Genomic DNA, 18,218 nt, shown 5'->3' with positions numbered 1-18,218 from the left:
TTAATCAACTAAGGATGGTGTTGTTGTATTGACTTCAATGTTAAATTATCTTTGATTTGTTAGATCGAAGTAAATGTGTATACAAATGTATTTAGGTCTGTTGTCCTTTGTTGAAGGACCAAGCAAGCAAAATTTTTAAGGCGTGCTTTGAGTGACCAAGCAAGTCAACATTGCTCTATTAAAAGGAGGAAGTGAAAGGATAATTAGAGTAATACAAATGTGGTGATGACTGAAGTCTTGTTCGATCTAAAGTAGAATATTCTCTATTATGTTGATGCCAAAAATAGGTTCAATGATCAGATCAACCTGTCGAGATTGAGATCAAGCAATCCTTCCAAACTAACTTAGCATGACCAAGCATCCTCCAGAACAAGTTTTAGTGCTTAGGGATTGCAATTTGTACGTAGAGATTGAATGAGAACATACAATCAAGCAACACGAGAGGTTTAGGTGATTCACCCTTAATTAGGTTACGTCCACGAGACTGTTTGGTGTTTTCACTATTGAATAAAGAAAGAACAAAGTACAAAGTATTTAATCCTCACAATTCATATCCTAGTTAAGAAATAATATTGAGACATCTCAAGAAATGTGAAATTGATGTCGTAGGGTTGAGTTGCCCTTTCATATGATCCCTCTTGGGTTGGAGAGTCACCTTTATATAGTAGATGGAGATGACCTAGTCTTTGACTTGGCAAATGGTTCGTTTTTAACACGACCCGTTAAGTTAACAGGTCAGAAATACCAGGTCCAAACATGACCAGCACAAATTCGCGAATAACATGACACGACCCATTATGGCTAATGGGTCGTTTTTCACCCGCTTAACCCGTTTCACCCATTTAAATAATATTTTTTAACAAATTATTAAATAAAAATACCTCAAATTAGAGAAATAATAAAAATAAAGCTGAAATCCTTAAATAAGTTTTACACATTACGTACATTGGCAAACAAAAAAACTCTTAGACAATGTGAGTTTCAAATTAATCTCAATTTAAACAAGTTTTAAATAAAATGTTAAGGAGAAAAGGAATAAGTCTAGAGCCTCCTCCATGAACATAATCTCAAAACTTCAATCCTCCATGAACATAATCTCAAAATTGCCATTTTCACCAACTGTGCAAATCTCACTATAAGGAAAAAAAAAAAAACACAACAGACATGGTCAAGAAACTTCCAAAAATAAGTTCAAATGTTATCTTCACATGAAAGCCGTGGATCTTCAAGTCGAGGAAATCAAGAGAAAAATCAAAATGGAATGCATCTTCAGAAAAAGACCAAATGACTTGAGATTTTCATACCTTTTGGTTGGAGAAGAGGAAAGGTCGTGGATTGTTTAGTTTGGATCTAGAGAGAAAGAGAGAGCTTTTGTTTAGATCTCTTGAGAGAAAGACAGATAGAGTGAGTGGCGGCGTGAGGGAGAGGGAATAACAAAAGCTAGGTTATTTTAGAATGTAAAATTAAAAAATGCCTTGCTCTTAACGAGTTAACGGGTGATTCACGAATGATACTTACACAACCCATTAGCTTAACAGGTGACTAACGGGTCCATCTGTTTTCAACCCGACTCATTAAGCTCAACCCAAATACTGTTATTTTCGTGCGAATTTGTATCATGTTATTGGATTGTGTCCGATATTGCCGGGTCTCTTTGTATCAAGTTTTGCAGCAATGGTCTTCCCCTTCATGCAGCTTGGCTTTGAGTTTGAGGAACAAAGTTTAATCTTTTACGCGACCATCTTTACCACCATCATAGTTTCCAAGCATTGTAAATTGAAGTCTTTATATTTTGTGATAAAATTATTCACTAATATAAATTTGCTAAGTTGTAGTCGCTTTGAAACGCTAACGGTACCTAAGACTTATGCACCAAAAAGATGGCAAAAACAGTTTGTATGATAGCAGGCCCACACCAGGTTCGAATTTTGTGTTTGTTTGGGCCTCTCCCTGGTTTTGGTTGTGGGTGCTTGTCTTTTAACTTTAGGCTGAAATATGTTGTTTGTTTATTGATGAGCTCAGTAAGTGTGGATTGTGAAATGTTGTAAATACATGAGCCATGTTTTGCTTGATGAAAAATTAAACGAAGTATCTGCCTTGTGTTATAAGCCACACTCAACTGCTCCTTAATACGTTTCCATGAATTAAATGCAAAGCTCTCATTTTAAGTTTCACAAACATTGCCTTCCTCTCTTCGGCCATGTGTTTCAACTCAAAATAGTTTTCCAAACTGGCTTTAGCTTCCCAATGCAAATAATCTTCTGCATGCACCTTCCAAGGGCATGAACAACTTCCAAGCTTTCCTCCAACATTAAAAGATCAACCTCTATTTCAGTCCTCCATTCATACTAATTCATGTCTCCAGCATATCATTAAAGGGGTTCTTCTCGCCTAAATCAAGTGCCAGTGACTAGGTTTCGATCATACCATCTTTGTCCTCTCTGTACGTTGGGCTTGATTTCCACTGCCAACATCTCTACCTTGTCCAACCTTGAATCTCCAGGGCAAGAGTGGCCCAAAACAACTCTACTATATACGAAGACTTGTACATGGTACTCGAACAAAGGTTACGACAACCCAGCATTCTAGTTGTTGATTACACGAATAATGTTTTCATCATAGCCCTTCAGAATACTTAACTCACATGACAGGCACATCACCTATTTAAAATAACTAAGAGCATAACCAGTAGACCAGCAAGGCCTCAGCAAGCCTCGAGTACGCTCCTGCGTCACTTTGAAAGAAGATCACACTACAGGAATGAAGATCAGAGCGGATCTTCAGAACAAAATTACCAATCTTTTAAAATGGTCAACTATGTTTTACAGCAGCCAATTTGTTGTAAACTGTAAAATAGGTTTTAGGCCACCTGCCTTAGGATAAACTCATTAACCATGAACCACTACCTTTTGAACAGATCTTGCTAGATAAGGTAGCTACTAGTATAACTTTCAGAAACTAACCTGAACCAATCAATCAAACAGGCATCAGCTCAGACCACATTACTTCATTTCAATCTTGAGGATGCTTCTCTTGTTTGACTATACATTCATGCAGGATATAATACAGGTACTGACGAAGGAAAGCTAATTTTGTAATCTTAAGGGGCAAAATTTCTGGGAGGCATCTGACTCTGCTTGTTAAATTATGAACAATGCAAAAGATCAAATGTTTCAGTCACTTCGAGCCTTCTTCATTTTCTGGAAAGATAAACTGTAAGTCTTCATTATCTCTATAAACTTGATAAAGAGCAGCAGCTTTATAGACAAACATCCCAAGCATAGCTGGCACAAGCTGTGAAGAAGAAGCATTCGTGTAAACAAGAAGAAAATAAACTTTCACCAGTATGAGTTCTTCAGCCTTTCTATGGATGGTCAAGTACATGGTTTCAGAAAAGAGTTTCCTGACACAAGAATAGCTTCAAGGTTTACCTGGAAATCAAAGAGATCGCTGGCAAAATATTGATGAGACAGAATCCACAATCCATATATTGCTGCTGGTATTACAAGCCTTGGAGATGAAAGAGCAATACCACAGCCCTTTATCGACTTCTCTAGAAAATCCTCAACATCCTCGCTTCTTATTCCAATTCTGGATGAGAGGATGAATTTATGTTTGAGCAAACCAAGCGCAAGGAATATTTAACAAAAAGAATAAGACCAACTACTAAAAGAAAGAATACAAAGTTGTTTCTGGTTGTACTTCTTGGTCTTCCTCTGCCTGAAAATTTGAGGGACTGCATCTCTGGATATATTGTCTGCTTGCTGGTACAAGAGTTTAAGGTACAAACAACTGCATTGAGAATGATATAGGCTATAAGTTCTTCAAGACAATCAAAAACATAAGGAGCTGCATTAACAACTCATTCAAGCTGAACATGTCTTCTTAGGGAAAGTATTTACCAATTCTTTCTCACACTTTTCATGAAAAATAAATGTAAAAATAACAGCACACCTTAAATAACTTTCCTTCCATTATTTTAATCAAGATTTTTGAAATATTATCATGCCATAAAGCTGAACCAATAACCCAAAGCATAATAGAAAAGGCATAAGTGTTGGTAAATTGTCATAGACTCAGTAAAACAAGAATTATGTCTAGATTATCGGCATAAACTATTGCTTTAGAGAAATAATCTCAACTTAATAAGATGTATCAACAAACCTGAAAATAACTCCCGTAGCATAACTGACAGCAGCCTGTGCGGTAGACTTGCAAGTCAGTACTCCAAAACAGAAACATATACTACATTCACCAACTTCTAGTTTAACATAAAAGTGAATGAAGGTAACGAGCTAATGTGGAGAAATAAGTTACGAGACTAGAAAAATTCACAAATACTTGGGTCAGCACCATTATTGTGATATCTCAGAAAGTAATTAATATTCATTCTTTTCATCAACTAAACAGAGCACTCCTACCAGAATTGATGAAAGTCTTTCCTAAGCATGGTGGCAACAATAAAACTACATTTAAAGCTCAGTGTGTTTTTTCTTGAAAGGTATACCTGGAATGATAATGCTATTAAACAATACCCAGTACATGCGGTTCCAATACCAATAGATAATAGCATTAGTTCCCTCTGTAGCTGCAGGAAAGGACAGAGATTCATCACTCATTTTGTAAGACACCAAAAAGCAAGCCACACCATGTTAACTGCAAACCAGCAAAAACATATATGTATATCTGTATATTAATAATATATATATATATATATATATATAGTTTTTCTATATTAAGGGTGCCCTTATTGTAAGAAAAGGGCACACATATTCTTAGGACTACCCCACAATATATTTCAATGATTGGAAACCATCTATATTTTACATCATCCTTAAAGGTTATCCCTGCAAACATCCAGATCGGAAGTTGTTTGATCATCTAATGGCTAAAAAACGTAATTTTTTAGATAAAGCTAAAACAAAAAAGTGGATAATCAAATGGCTAAATAATTTTAGATTTATCATAGGGATGAAGATAAAATGCAATAGGGAAATGTATTATGGCAAACATCATGAAAGCATACTCAATAGTTAACCTAAAGTAAAAGTATAGAGACTAATATTAACTAAACTAGCGATTCTCTACGTAGGCTTTACATAGAACACGATATGTCTGATTATAATACTTAAAGTCATGCGTCCTCACGTTGCTGATGCATTTCGGACAAAAAAGCATTTACTCTACTAGAATATTCAAACTAACAAATAACAGTTGATTTTTCAACCATACAGATTGCTTTAGGCTACAAAAGGCTTAAGGACTCAAGAATTGATAGTTTAATTTGATATTAGATTGAACACATAAAAGCTTAAATTTGATAGAGCAATCTATTGAGATCACAAATAGATAAAGATTAATCATATAGATAGCTAGCTAATAGCATTTATGATTTAACAATAAGGTAAATCTATTTGTATCCCTTAACTTGCTCGACACACACTCAGAATTCATAGTACCCATTTTAACATTTTCATTTAATTTTAACAAGAAGAAGAAAAAAATGTGGCCACCCTTCCCCTCCACTACCAAACACCATGGCTAGAATCCTTGCACCACAGCCAGAGGCTATGTCTGTGTGCCATGGCCAGAGAGGGGAGGCAAATCATTTTTTTTCTTTTAAATTTTGAGTTTTAAAAATATGATAAAATGAGAAATAATAGCAGCCTAACAATAATGCTGATATAATTTTGAGCCCATAACATCTACTTGATTGATCAGTATAAATGGAAGACATGAACTTAGAATTTATTCAAAGAGATGGTGAACATATACATTAGTTGATGTGCAAACACTGACTTCTATGTATTTGCATATATATATGGCTTGCCTCTTATAAGGACGTCCACTATGTATATAGTGGAACGAATATAGACATAACCCACACTGACTTGCACAAAATACCAAGGAACATACTGGGTTCAAGTATCATACAGCTTCATATTGAAGAAGGTTGAGTTTCTTTCTTCTTTCACTGTCATTCTGCAAGGCCTGTTAAGACAAGTAAAGTAAGAACAGATAAAAATATCAAATCTTCCTTTGTAAAGGTACCATTTTGATTGAACAAATTTTGCAATTATCTTCCCTTTTCTCTTCCTTTTTTTTTTGGTCACAATGGAAGTGTCGAAAGCAATAAGAGAAAAATTAAAATGTTAGGATAATCAATTAAAGCATACCTTAGCAATGGCTTTTTTATTTATTGGTGCAGATACGTCACCTAGTACCCATTCATTTGTTCTTGACAATTTCAAAAACCCACCAGCGTCATTTTCTGCAACCTAAAAAAGTACATCCATTAAAAATCGGAAAAAGAAAGTGATCACATTTGATTACTTGCCATTTTAAATTTGAAACAAACAAATACAATGTGATTTAGCACTTGGATGTAGTAATGCTTGCTTGAGCAGATGAAGCAAATCCATTATTTATCAGGAAAAAAATATCCAAAATGTAAGGCCCCCCCCACCTTCATTATGTTCATCCTGCTTTCCAACTGATTCAATGATCTAAAACCCATGCTCACAAGGTTTAAGCCTCAATGATTAAAATGTGTGCACCTCTGGACTACATTAACTTTCCCTCAGGCATTCACATATAAAAACTTTTCCTTTTGTAACTAAAGAAACTAAAAGCGCCAGTATGAAGCTATCAAACTCAGTTAATGAAACCCTTTTGCAAGAGCCACGTACTGGAAGCTTTGAGGAGACCCATTTGCTAGGACCACATATTGGACATAAATTTGAACCAATATTTAGAAATCAGAATTGCTATGTTTGACCAAAAAGAAAACTTCTATCTTCATTGTTTGATTCATTAAATCCCAACACATATCAACTACAAATTTGGAATTTTTACTAATCTTAAGCAGCTTGATTCATTAAATTACAGTGAAGAAAGCATGAAAGAGCTTTGTTGTCCTGTACCTGCTCTGCTTGTTGAGGAGTGTCAGCAAATCGGCCAACATCATCAGCATCAACAACAGATTTCGTAAATTCCTTCTGCCAAAACACATCAGAAACTTTTGATACAAGGTCTCCATTCAACTGCCTTTCCTTAAAGAACGCCTGCAGAACGTCCTCTTCTGCAAGGTCACTCACTGCAATTAAAAAAAAATTAAAACTAAAACTAAAACCCATGACATACAAAAACTGCCAAACGAAAGCGTTTCAAAAGTTACATTACATATATTTGATTAAGGGGATTACCAGGAGGTGGGCTTGTTCTTAGGGCTGAGACAGATGGATTGGGAAGTAAACGATTACGGATTGGGAGAGTTCTTGGGAAGGAGAAGCACTCAACCCTGAGAAGGGTCCCCATTTTCCCTGTGACTGTGGTCTGCGGCCGCTTCTGTGTACGGTATCAAAACTCTCTTGCTAAGGAATATCTAATGCAATGCAATGATGAGGGAAGTAGAGGGCTGCTGGATTTTGATTGGAGATAAGGTGGTGAGAGAATTCGTCCAAAATCAAAACTTTTGTGACCGAGCAGATAAGTTATCCCGTTAGATGAGAGTTTCTCTCCTCCCCTTACCCCTTACTCACCGATTCAAATCCCATGGAAAGTGCCCTCTCCACAATGCCCTTGTATAGAGGTGTCAAACAGGCGTGCTGGGCCGGCCCATCCCATTTAAATTCGTGCTTTTAACATTTTTGTGCCTGGCCGAGCCGGCTCATTTAATTTATCGGGCCGGGCCGTGCCGGCCCATTTAATAAAATCATTGATCCCGGCCCGGCCCAAAGTCCACGTCCATATTGAAAGGGGCCGGGCCGGGCTCGTGCTCGTGCCATACTCGGGCCTAAGAACCAACTCATTTAATTTGAATTTTTTTCACTTGATTTTTTTTTCCCACTAGATAATTCAAATTATAAACATGAAAAATATAATTAGAGGCAAGAAATGATGAACTATTTGAAAACATTAATTAATCAAACATCCAAACAATATGAAGGGGCGGAGGGCAAAAAGTGTCCAACTCCACAAAGTCCACTCGAACTTTTCATCTTTAAACAACTTATTATTTTATATGTGAAGAAATGTCTTGCTTTGATTATAAGAGAAGCGTATATGTCATATGTATTGGTTAGATATCAAGTCCAATGTTGTTTAATTAATTGGTAGTTGATATGTTTAATTAATTAAGGACCCAAGTAATTTCCCTAAAATGAAAGACATCAAATATATGTTTATGATTTTTTAAAAAAAACATATAAACAATGACATTAGATATCAAATTATTACATTTTGACTTTTTTAGAAGAAAAAAAAAGAAGCTAAATGGGCCGTGCTTGGGCTCGTGCCGTGCTCGAAGCGGGCTCGGGCCAAGCCCGGCCCATGTCGGTGTTGCGTCGATTCAGCTACACCAAAATGGATTCAGCTGCATCCTCAACTTGTGATACTCGCAAGTGCACGAGCCGTTCGGTAATATAACATATGTAAGTGCGAGGTCGATTCCACAGGGATTGGTGATTGAATAATCCAATTCAATTTTCCTACATAAAACAGAAAAACAAGAAAGAAAATAACTAAAACAAGAAAGAAAGAAAAGAAAATAACTCAAACAGATAAGTTCCCAAGTTCAATTAGATTAACGGATTGATTCTAGCTAAAGTATGATTAAGTCATGGTGTATGGTCCTAACTTTGTATTCCTAATTCCCTAATTTGATCATCTGTTGTCTAACCTAAACAAAGCATTAGGAATCCATTAAGCAAAGAAGAACATTTTAAACAACCAAGTATGTATCTAATCCCTGTTGTCGAATGTCCATACAAACTCTTCCTATTCATAGTTCAATTCGAATTAAAGTATGGTGTCTACTCTTAATTCAAACCAAGATAGCTAACATGCAAGCCTAAATGATGATCAATCATTCAAACTAGCATATTAACTTATAAGCATAATGAATAAGAACAAAAACCATAATTGAAACTTGGAAACTAATCAAACTTGAAACTAAAGAAAAGAATTTACATAACAATGAAAAGTAAAGTGGAACTAAGAAAAACTTAAGGAGAATTTCAGCACAAAGATTTCATTACAACAATTGAAAACTAGAAAGAGAAACTAAGAGAATTTGAGGGAGAGAAGGGAGGGGAGCTCTAGAGAAGTGTTTGAGAGCTCCCCCCCTTGGGGTGTTTTATGAAGTTTGAAGACTTCTCTATTTATAGGGCTAAGAGGGAGGAACATCATGATGAAATCCAACACCACCATTCCTTTTTTAATACAATCCATAACTCACACTTCATCTTGTCTATGCTAGTGTGGTTGGAATCAATCACATCCCATACTTCTTTTGCTGCACCTCAAGCTTTCTTCACATAGGTGTTCAAAGGTGTTCAATTGTGGCTGCCTTTTGCTGCCAACCCATGTGGGTTTTCTTTTGGTTGCTGGAAAAAACGATTCTTCTGAACCAGGCTTGGTGTAGGAAGGCCTGAGGTTTCAATATGTATCCAATGGGGCTCAAATTTGGATATGTCATACTAGACACCCATTGGAACAACTTCTATGAAGAAAATATTCCCATCGGAGCAGTAGAAGTATGCGTTTTGGGCCTTGCAAGTTGGCTGCCGAACAGAGACTGGAATTGACTTCATTGCAGTCAGCTTGTGGGTTTGTTTTGGGCTTGATCTTCCCTCCTTAAAAATCTGGAAAAATCTGGATATTCAAACCCTTTGAATTATCTTTCCAAGCATATGCAGCCCAGCTCAAGGCAAAATCGGAAAGCCCTTCAAATGTGATATTTGGCCCAGTAACGCAGATGCTGCTGAATTTGACCTTAAGTTGCCAAAACTAGTATAACTTTCTCTAGAAGACTGGGAATCATGAATCGTAAAATTCTCCAGGAACTAGACTTCTGCATTTTCCAATGATGTATGGCTCGTTATCTGGTTCTTCTTGAGCAAGTACAGTCCAATTCATGAAGTTGACTGATCTGCAGACACCGATGAGCCAACTTGTCTCCAAAATGCATTTAACGAGTCTCAAGCTTATTACACTGAAACAAACACAAAACTTATTAAAAGCACAAGTTTAACTCAAAAACATAACCAAATCATAAGTTAGAAGGATACAAAATGACATGTAATTATGCACGTCAGTTGGGCCATGGGCTGGCCTGGTCCATTGGACCTATTTTTTGATCCCGGCTCGGCCCAAGTTTTCATGCCGTGCCGAGCACGGCCCATTAATATTCGTGCTTGTGCCGTACCGTGCCGTGCCTCATTTAAACAGGCTGGGCTCGTGCCTTGTTGGGCCGGCCCGTCCCGTTTGACACCTCTAGTATCGCTAATTATCACAAAAAAATGACTTCAGATTTTCTGTCCCCATTTTCCCTGTACCCTTTCTGTCCCCTATCTAATACTTTGACACATGTCCAGCCACTTCACCACAGTTTCACTGTGTTGTTAAGTCAAAAAATTATTTTTTAAAAACAAAAAACAAAACATTAAAGAAAGTGAGCTGATTTTGACCCCAAAAAAAAAAAAAAAAAAAAAAGTGAGATGATTTTCCCACTCTTTTTTTCTCTACTTACACTCTCTTTTGTTTTTTAAAACTTTTTAATCAATTTTTTTTTTCTTTCTCTTTCCTATACTCTTATCCTATATTAATTTCTTTTTACTTCACTTTTACATTATTTCTTTTTCTTTATACTTAATTTTCCAATTCTTCTTTATACTTAATGTAATATAGAAGTGAAGTAAAAAGAAATTAATGTAGGGTAAGGGTAGAGAAAGGAAAAAAAAAAAAAAAAAAAAATTGATTAAAAAGCATTAAAAAAACAAAAGGGAGTGTAAGTGGAGAAAAAAAGGGAGTGGAAAAATCAGCTCCTTAAAGCCATCTCCAACCCATGAGGCAAAACTCAAAATATCCCAAATTTTAGCCTAATTCCTCTCCCAACCCAAGAAAAGTAAGGGCCTAAAATTTGGGAAAACCCAAACTTGGGGCCAAATATTAGTCCAACTATTACCTTGACTAGAAAACTTTTTGGTGGAGCCCACTCAAAGCTGACACATCCCATGGGCAAGTAGGAATCAATGGGGGGCCATGTGTCGAACTATTGGTGCTGTAGAACCTGTCGCGCAATGGTGTTGCAACACTTTTTTTTTTTTTTTTTTAAATTCCAATAATAACCCAAATCAACGATTTATATTAAATCCAAGCTATTTTAATTTTAAAAAAAGATTCAACGGTTGAAATTTAAATCCAACGGTTAAAATAATATTTTAAATTAATCTAAATCATATCCACCCCAAAACTCACTCCAAACTCTATAAATACCCACCTATTTCTCACATAAAATATATTTATGGAATTTCATTTTTTTTTTTTATCAAATTGTTCAAAAAATTAAATTATGAAGTTATTTAAAAATATTAAATGATGAAAAGTTATCTATAAAATAAAATAAAAAATTAGACTGAAACTATTCTTAAATAATTTAATAAAATTGCAGACTTAAAATTTGAGTCTAAAGAGTTAGGTGAAAAAACAATTTGAGTCCGAGCAAAATCCAAATAAGTACTTTTTTAAGGGGGGAAATTTGGGTTTATGACCAAATGGGTTGAAGAAGGCCTAAAGAAAAAAGGCTAATTCCAAAGTGAGCCCACCCTTCGACCAAAAAAAAAAAAGAGGTGAACGCACCCACTCCACCGGCTGCAACAGCAAACCCACCCCACTTCACTGCCATCCAAGCCTCCTCTCCCTCTCTCTCTCTCTCTCTCTCGGTCTTGGAGAGCTGCGATTCCATGAAAACGACAGCCACATTATTTACATTTTATGGCTTGGATTCGGGTGTTTTGAGCACTATCGCATCTAGGTCTAAACCAAAACTCATAATTTCATTTTGATGAATTGATATGAAGAAAAAAGAGGAATACCTTTCCCCTTCAGAAAGACTATAGCAAAGAACTATGATTTGTAAATCTAAGTTGTTTTCCAATCAGGGTCTATGTTTCCTCTTCCTTTGAAAACTCAACCAAATAGGTCAAATGGATTTGGCCCCAAATTTTCGAATCCATCTGCTTGGGCCTGAGTCGTTTGGTGTCTTCTCTCACATCCCCGTATCTAATTAAGAGAGAGAGAGAGAGAGAGAGAGAGAGAGAGCATGGGAGGCTCGAATGGCGGAGGATGGAGGATGGGAGGCTTGAATGGCAGAGGTTGGAGGATGGGAGACTTGGATGGAGGATGTTAGGTTTTTGTTTTTCTATTTAATGTTTTTTTGTGGTGCCTATGATGTAAAATATTTTCTTAGCTATAATAGGCAAGTGATTGCGCCAAAAGTTGTTCATTTACTTGAAAGCTTGGAATAAACTGGTGTGTGATATACTGTATGCTCCGATGACAAGGTAACAACAAAGGGTAGTGAAGTGGTAGGACAAGAGTTCAAAGATATTAGTAGTAGCTTTGGAAGTAACGGAAGCACTGCAAATGAAAGAAAAGAAAAGGAAGCGGGAAGATGACCTGTTGGTGGCAGGAAAGTGGTGCGACTTTGGATGGAATTCCTCAAACAAAAAGTACGGCTCAAGGATCAATATAAGGTGACGTTCGAGCGAATTTGACACCTTCACATCCTTCAAATCGAAAGAGAAGGGGGGAATTTTGTGGGGGACCTAGATATAAATCCCAAATAGAGGATGCACATTATGAAACGGGGTTGTCGAGCATCAATTGGAAGCAAAGTTTCAGAGTTGGAACTTATTTATTTGAATATGTTTCATACTTACCTACTGATGTGCTCACAGGGTTTCTGTGTTCTACCTTACCTACTGCCGTGGTCACAAAGTTTCTGTGTTCTGCCTTATCTACTGTTGTGCTCACAGGGTTTCTGTGTTCTGCCTTATTTACTGCCCTGCTCATAGGGTTTCAGTGTTCTGCCTTACCTACTGACGTGCTCACAGGGTTTCTGTGTTCTGCTTTTATGTGTTCTTCTATGTGCCCTATTTGTTAGTGTTTGTCAGTTGTTTCACTCATGGTTTATGACAAGGCCTTCTCTACAGTTATTCAATTGGTTAATGTTGAGTACGGTGTTCTATGACTCGCTTGTTACGTTTGGGCATGCGAAATATCTTTGCCCCAACTTAAGGGGAGTGTTGGCGAGCCCTTACTTAGTTAGGTTTTTGGTTCCTTACTATGTTAGGATTTTGGTGACTTACCCATTTATTTAGTCCTATTATAATTGAGATTTATTTCCTATTGTAATTGAGATTTATTTTCTATTGTAATTTGGATTTATTTCATATTTTATTTAGGATTCTACTTCTTTATAAATACCTCCATATTGGAGAAGAATAAATATATGAGCATAACCGAATATTTGCCCTACTTTGTTTGACTCTTTCTATGTACACAAGCACATCTGAAAATTATTATCACTTCTTCATGTTCTTTCCTTCAAATTTGAAACATAACATTTTTTAAATATTTTTTAATTTCCTAGAATTTTATATGGAATCAGGGCTATTCTTAATTTTGACATGCATATATAGAATAAATTTATTTTTTTAATGTGAAAATTTTAAATGTTAAAGCTAGATAGATTGTTGTGAGCCTCTGCAGTAATCCAGGCGTTCGACTTCTTTGTTTCTCTTTGATTAAAGCACAAATTCTCTATTGTCTGCAAAGGATTTCTGAAAATTCTTCTTGTCATATTGTTGTCTCTTTTCGTCTTTGTCAATTATAAGATCAATACTTTGAAGTATTGTGGCCTTCTGCCTGCTTTCGCGTCACTCTAGTTTATTTCAGTTTTGTTGGTCTAGGCTTCTGGTTTTTTATTGCTGCTTTGTCTTTTAGACTTGTGCTTAACAGGCGTGTTCCTTGCCTTGGTTCAATGACATTACCAAATTGACCAAAAAAAGGGGCAACCTTTATGATGATCTCTAACCTATCTAAGCATGGTTACCCCCTAAAGTAAAAAACACAAAGAATAGAAACTTCTCTATGTAAAGCTTACAATTTGACCATGACTAAATAATTAGATAATTTCCAATGTGATCGTTTATTTTTTTGTTTGGATTATGTTTTATGAGATTCTAGCAAATAGACAGTTTGGGTCATTAAGGTTGAGCCTCAAGTCCGATTTGTGATCAGTTTGAGCATACGCGCTCGTGACTCAAGCCATACATCATGAGATGTACTGTAGCCTCTAAACAATCCACTAAATTTCAATTTTTTTTTGTCTCTGTGGTATAATGGTCAAAGTACAATGGAATTTAGACAAATAGGTGAAAATTAGGAACACTTAGTCAAAGAACTACAAACAAATGAGTTTCTTAATTATGCGTACGTTGACAATCATCAAAGGACTAAAAATCAATGTTTAATTTTACACAAGGGTTTAATGGAAATTTAATCTTATACAAGGACTAAAATTGAAATTATTGTATGTACACAAATTTGGAATTCAAATTTTGTATGTATATAAATTTGGAATCTCTAGAATTATTGTACATACATAAAATTCACATTATTGAATTAAATACAAATATTGAATGATGAATATGATCTGAAGTTTTCAATACTGCTTAAGGAAACTTTTGAACCAGTGCGCCGAGAGTTTTGGGTACCTTTTAAGCCTATCGTTGTAATCTATGTAGGTAATACCAAATCGAACACTGTATCCCGAACTCCATTCAAAGTTGTCTAGCAACGTCCACGGAAAGAATCCCTTCACTTTGACACCATTGCTAAAAAGAAATTAAATATATTTATGTCAATAATATAAATCAATAACTCAAAATCTAAAGCTAGACCATATATATATATATATATATATATGTTAATACACTTACTCAATAGAACTTTGAACATAATGAAGGTGGCGATTGTAGTAGTCAATTCTATGCGTATCATTAAGGGCTTCGGCAAGAGATAATTTCGGATCATTGAACTCATCCACACCTACAATATAATACATTTTAAATTTAGAGATATGTACTACTTGTGTGTGTTTTACACCAAAAATATGTGAAACATTGATCATGCAATTACTTAAGGCTAGAAATAATTACCGTTTTCAGTAATGTATATGATTGGATTGTGATACTTTTTCTTTGTGTAGAGTAAAAGATCTTGAATTCCTTGGGGATAAACATTTAGCAATTCCGAAGCACTCTGCACCCAAATTTGAAGATATTTAGATTTTTAGGAGCCACATTTGTAAGTGCAAAACGATTAAAGGTCAAAATCATAAAGGCATAATCTAGTAATTTGATGTGTACCTTTGAACCGATAGGGACCCCGTTACGCTCAGCTGCCACAACACATATGAATATCAAAATCTAATTAGTCTATAAACTTAAATTGCATGAATTAAATTCTGAATTTTTACTCACATGAAAGATTAATGTCAGCATCTGTTGTGTAGCTTGCGTGTACAGAGTTATTTTGAGGTGCATCGCTTGCATAGTAACTAGTATAGTAATTTAGTCCAAGAAAATCAAATGAACCAATTAGCAACTTGGATTGTTCTTTCGTGAATTTTGGTAATCGGCTTCCGACAAGAGATCGCATGCTTTGAGGATAGTCACCCCTTGTCAACGGCTCAACAAACCTACAAGAATGTAAAAATTTCAAGCATTAACTTGACATTATATTATATATTGCTCGCTAGTAAGTAGTAACTATTATATTCATAAGTAAATCCAAAATACACTTGCCATCCGAACATAAAATCCAAAGCTCGTAATGTAGCATTTTTATTTTCTTTTTCTTCTGATAGGGGCTGAAACCAATCTGACACCAGTGTTATCCCTATAACTCCATTTTGAGATGCCTGCACAAGAACATATAGTTTGTTTGTTTTAGAGTCACAAAAAAGTAAACTAGTCGCTCTCTTGTTACAACTTAGAATCCAATATTATGACAAACAAAAAAAACTAATGAATTGTATATACCTGATATTTATTTTTGTACAATTTTACGGCAGCTGCATGAGAAAGGAGCAGGTGGTGTGCTACCAAATACGGTTCAGTAGATGAATCTCCCCCGATGCAGTTTAGCTGCTGCCAAGTGGAGCATCGTCCCGGCGCGTGAGACCCGATTGCATAACCAAATTTACTAAAGGTGTATGGCTCATTCAGTGTGCTCCAATGCTTTACTCGATCACCAAATTCCTTATAACAAAGTTTTGCGTAATCTTGAAAATGATTGCTGTATATACACATTTCAAAATGTAAATGTCATAATTGTATTTATTAATTAAATTATTAATACAATTCAGAGGACTAATTTTCTTCACTTACACAATATGAGGGCTTAAGAAACCACCATATTCGTCTTCTAAAGTTTGGGGAAGATCCCAATGGAAGAGTGTCACAAATGGAATTAAACCTATAAATAGCATGATCAATAAAAGCGAGTTATAAGTTTGATAAAACGAGTTTTTTATTTTTATTTTTTATTTTATGAGTGCATGAAACAATTATTGTATAAATTATTGATCATTTGTGAGGTGGGATGACTCGCCATTGCGTAAGAGCTCATTGATGAGATTGTTGTAATATTTGATTCCTTCCTTGTTTACTCCTCCACTTAACGTTCCATCTAATAATTAAAACAAAACCAGAAAATAAAGAAATAAGTGCACCAATACAATTTAAACTGAACTTTAAAAAAGTTGGACTATATGTCGAAACTTGAACTTCGACTTCCATTTAATTTATCTTTGAAAAAAAAATATTTTTGCATTAGTTATTTCAATTAATTATTTTAATTGAAACAAAAATATTTGTTATATTATTCGGTAGACAAACTTGGACACATTACTTAAGCTAAAATCAACATGAAGGTAGAAATATTGACGATTGGTCACAACCAAATGTGAGGATGTGGATGAACTTACTTGGTAATAATCTTGACCATGAGATAGAGAATCTATAAGCATCCCACCCCATATTCTTCATAATCCCCACATCTTCCTACAGTGCATAACAATAAAACATTTTATGAGAAAGAGCTAAACATTATAGGGAGCTTATCTTCAATATCCTGAGTTTTCTTCATGCTTCAAAATTTAATATGTGCACATTGGGTCATGAACCTTATAGCGGTGATATTGATCAACAGCGATATCTCCATTACTGCTATCATTAATCTTTTCTGCAATTAATCATTGAAAATTTAATTAAATATTTAGAGCATAAGAGTAAAAGTAATACCATTTTGTTATTTGAACTAATCCATGATTTGATTGGACAGACCTGGATATTTGTGGGTGAAGGTATCCCAAATGCTTGGTCCTCTACCACCTTCGTTTGCAGCACCTTCATACTGAAATACACAAGAGAAACAATGAAGAAGATGTCAATATTCTTGCATGGATCGATGCTAACCAATCAGAACACAAATTAAATTAAAGCCTAGAAGAAGGAAGGACTTACTTGGTAAGATCCAGAACCTACGCCAAACATGAACCCATCTGGAAAACTGCTCCTATTGAGAGAAGCAGTGTCAAAATGCGTGGGTGGAGCTCTAATATCTTCTTTGCTATTTGTCAATGCAAAGCCAATTAGTAGCAGCACGCCTAAGAGAAAAGATCGTAATTGCATTGCCATAACTTGAGGTTTTTTTTGTTGGTAATAATGTTGATAAGTATAAGTTGGCTCTGGCTGGCATGCTTCATGGCCTTTATATAGAGGAGGGAGTACGTGCTGCAAATGAGAACAAAACACAGATGGGCATTGAATGGGTTTGAGGGGGCAACTACGTAGAATGTCATGGTACAAAGGGAAATGAAAACTCAACGGCTATATTCAAAGACGTAAATGTATAATGGTGCATGTGTGAGTAGAGCCGCTGAGTCTGATTTAGTCTCTTATAACCAATGGGTCAAACTGTGGAAACAAATTTGACACACAATTGTTCAAATTAAAACTCTACGTATGTACCCAATATACTTGAGCTTCAAAATGTCACTCTGTTTCAAGAAATAAATTATATATTCACAGCGAGGTCATTATCCAATAAGCTTTCCTTGAAGATGTTTCTTTTGCTAGACTTTTTCTTCTCGTAATAGCTGTACATTCAATTTTTAGAATATTGTACATGAAGGCAAATCGTTTTGAATAATTATCCAATAAGTCACTAATTTCTTGTGTGATATAATCCTCTTTTGGGTACAGTTACCCTGGAAGTGAAACAATAAATCAAGAATCAACCATAAGAAGCAGGCCAGTGAAAGTGCCTAAAGCTGAAGTATATTATATAATAATTGGGAACAAAGT

General features: G+C 35.5%; 2 protein-coding genes across 3 annotated transcripts; both read right to left on the bottom strand.

The window, feature by feature from the left end:
- Positions 1-2,987: 2,987 nt before the first annotated feature.
- LOC110750018 (NF-kappa-B inhibitor-like protein) lies at positions 2,988-7,560 on the bottom strand. 2 transcript variants are annotated; one of them, XM_088254215.1, is made up of 9 exons: positions 7,206-7,560; positions 6,924-7,081; positions 6,177-6,278; positions 5,935-5,991; positions 4,508-4,588; positions 4,165-4,199; positions 3,703-3,792; positions 3,432-3,591; positions 2,988-3,294 (listed from the first exon to the last, which is right to left on the bottom strand). In XM_088254215.1, the coding sequence occupies exons 1-9, from the start codon at positions 7,315-7,317 to the stop codon at positions 3,178-3,180; spliced, it is 912 nt and encodes a 303-aa protein (XP_088110341.1). In that variant the 5' UTR covers positions 7,318-7,560; the 3' UTR covers positions 2,988-3,177. The 2 variants fall into 2 exon arrangements, with proteins under 2 accessions (XP_088110341.1, XP_088110340.1); XM_088254214.1 differs by having other exon boundaries at positions 6,924-7,096; positions 7,206-7,559.
- Positions 7,561-14,341: 6,781 nt separating this feature from the next.
- LOC110750025 (beta-glucosidase 12-like) lies at positions 14,342-17,653 on the bottom strand. The gene is made up of 13 exons (XM_021950275.2): positions 17,376-17,653; positions 17,196-17,265; positions 17,036-17,094; positions 16,838-16,913; positions 16,462-16,539; positions 16,239-16,326; positions 15,891-16,146; positions 15,654-15,769; positions 15,330-15,547; positions 15,216-15,247; positions 15,006-15,108; positions 14,787-14,895; positions 14,342-14,681 (listed from the first exon to the last, which is right to left on the bottom strand). Exons 1-13 carry the CDS (start codon positions 17,547-17,549, stop codon positions 14,510-14,512), a joined length of 1,551 nt encoding a protein of 516 aa, XP_021805967.2. The 5' UTR covers positions 17,550-17,653; the 3' UTR covers positions 14,342-14,509.
- Positions 17,654-18,218: the final 565 nt, after the last annotated feature.

This window comes from Prunus avium, chromosome 6 (genome assembly GCF_965620075.1).
Source record: "Prunus avium chromosome 6, drPruAviu1.hap1.1, whole genome shotgun sequence".
NCBI classification, from domain to species: domain Eukaryota; kingdom Viridiplantae; phylum Streptophyta; class Magnoliopsida; order Rosales; family Rosaceae; genus Prunus; species Prunus avium.
The sequence above is the reverse complement of the archived record's forward strand: the minus strand, read 5'-3'. Positions and strand labels throughout refer to the sequence as shown.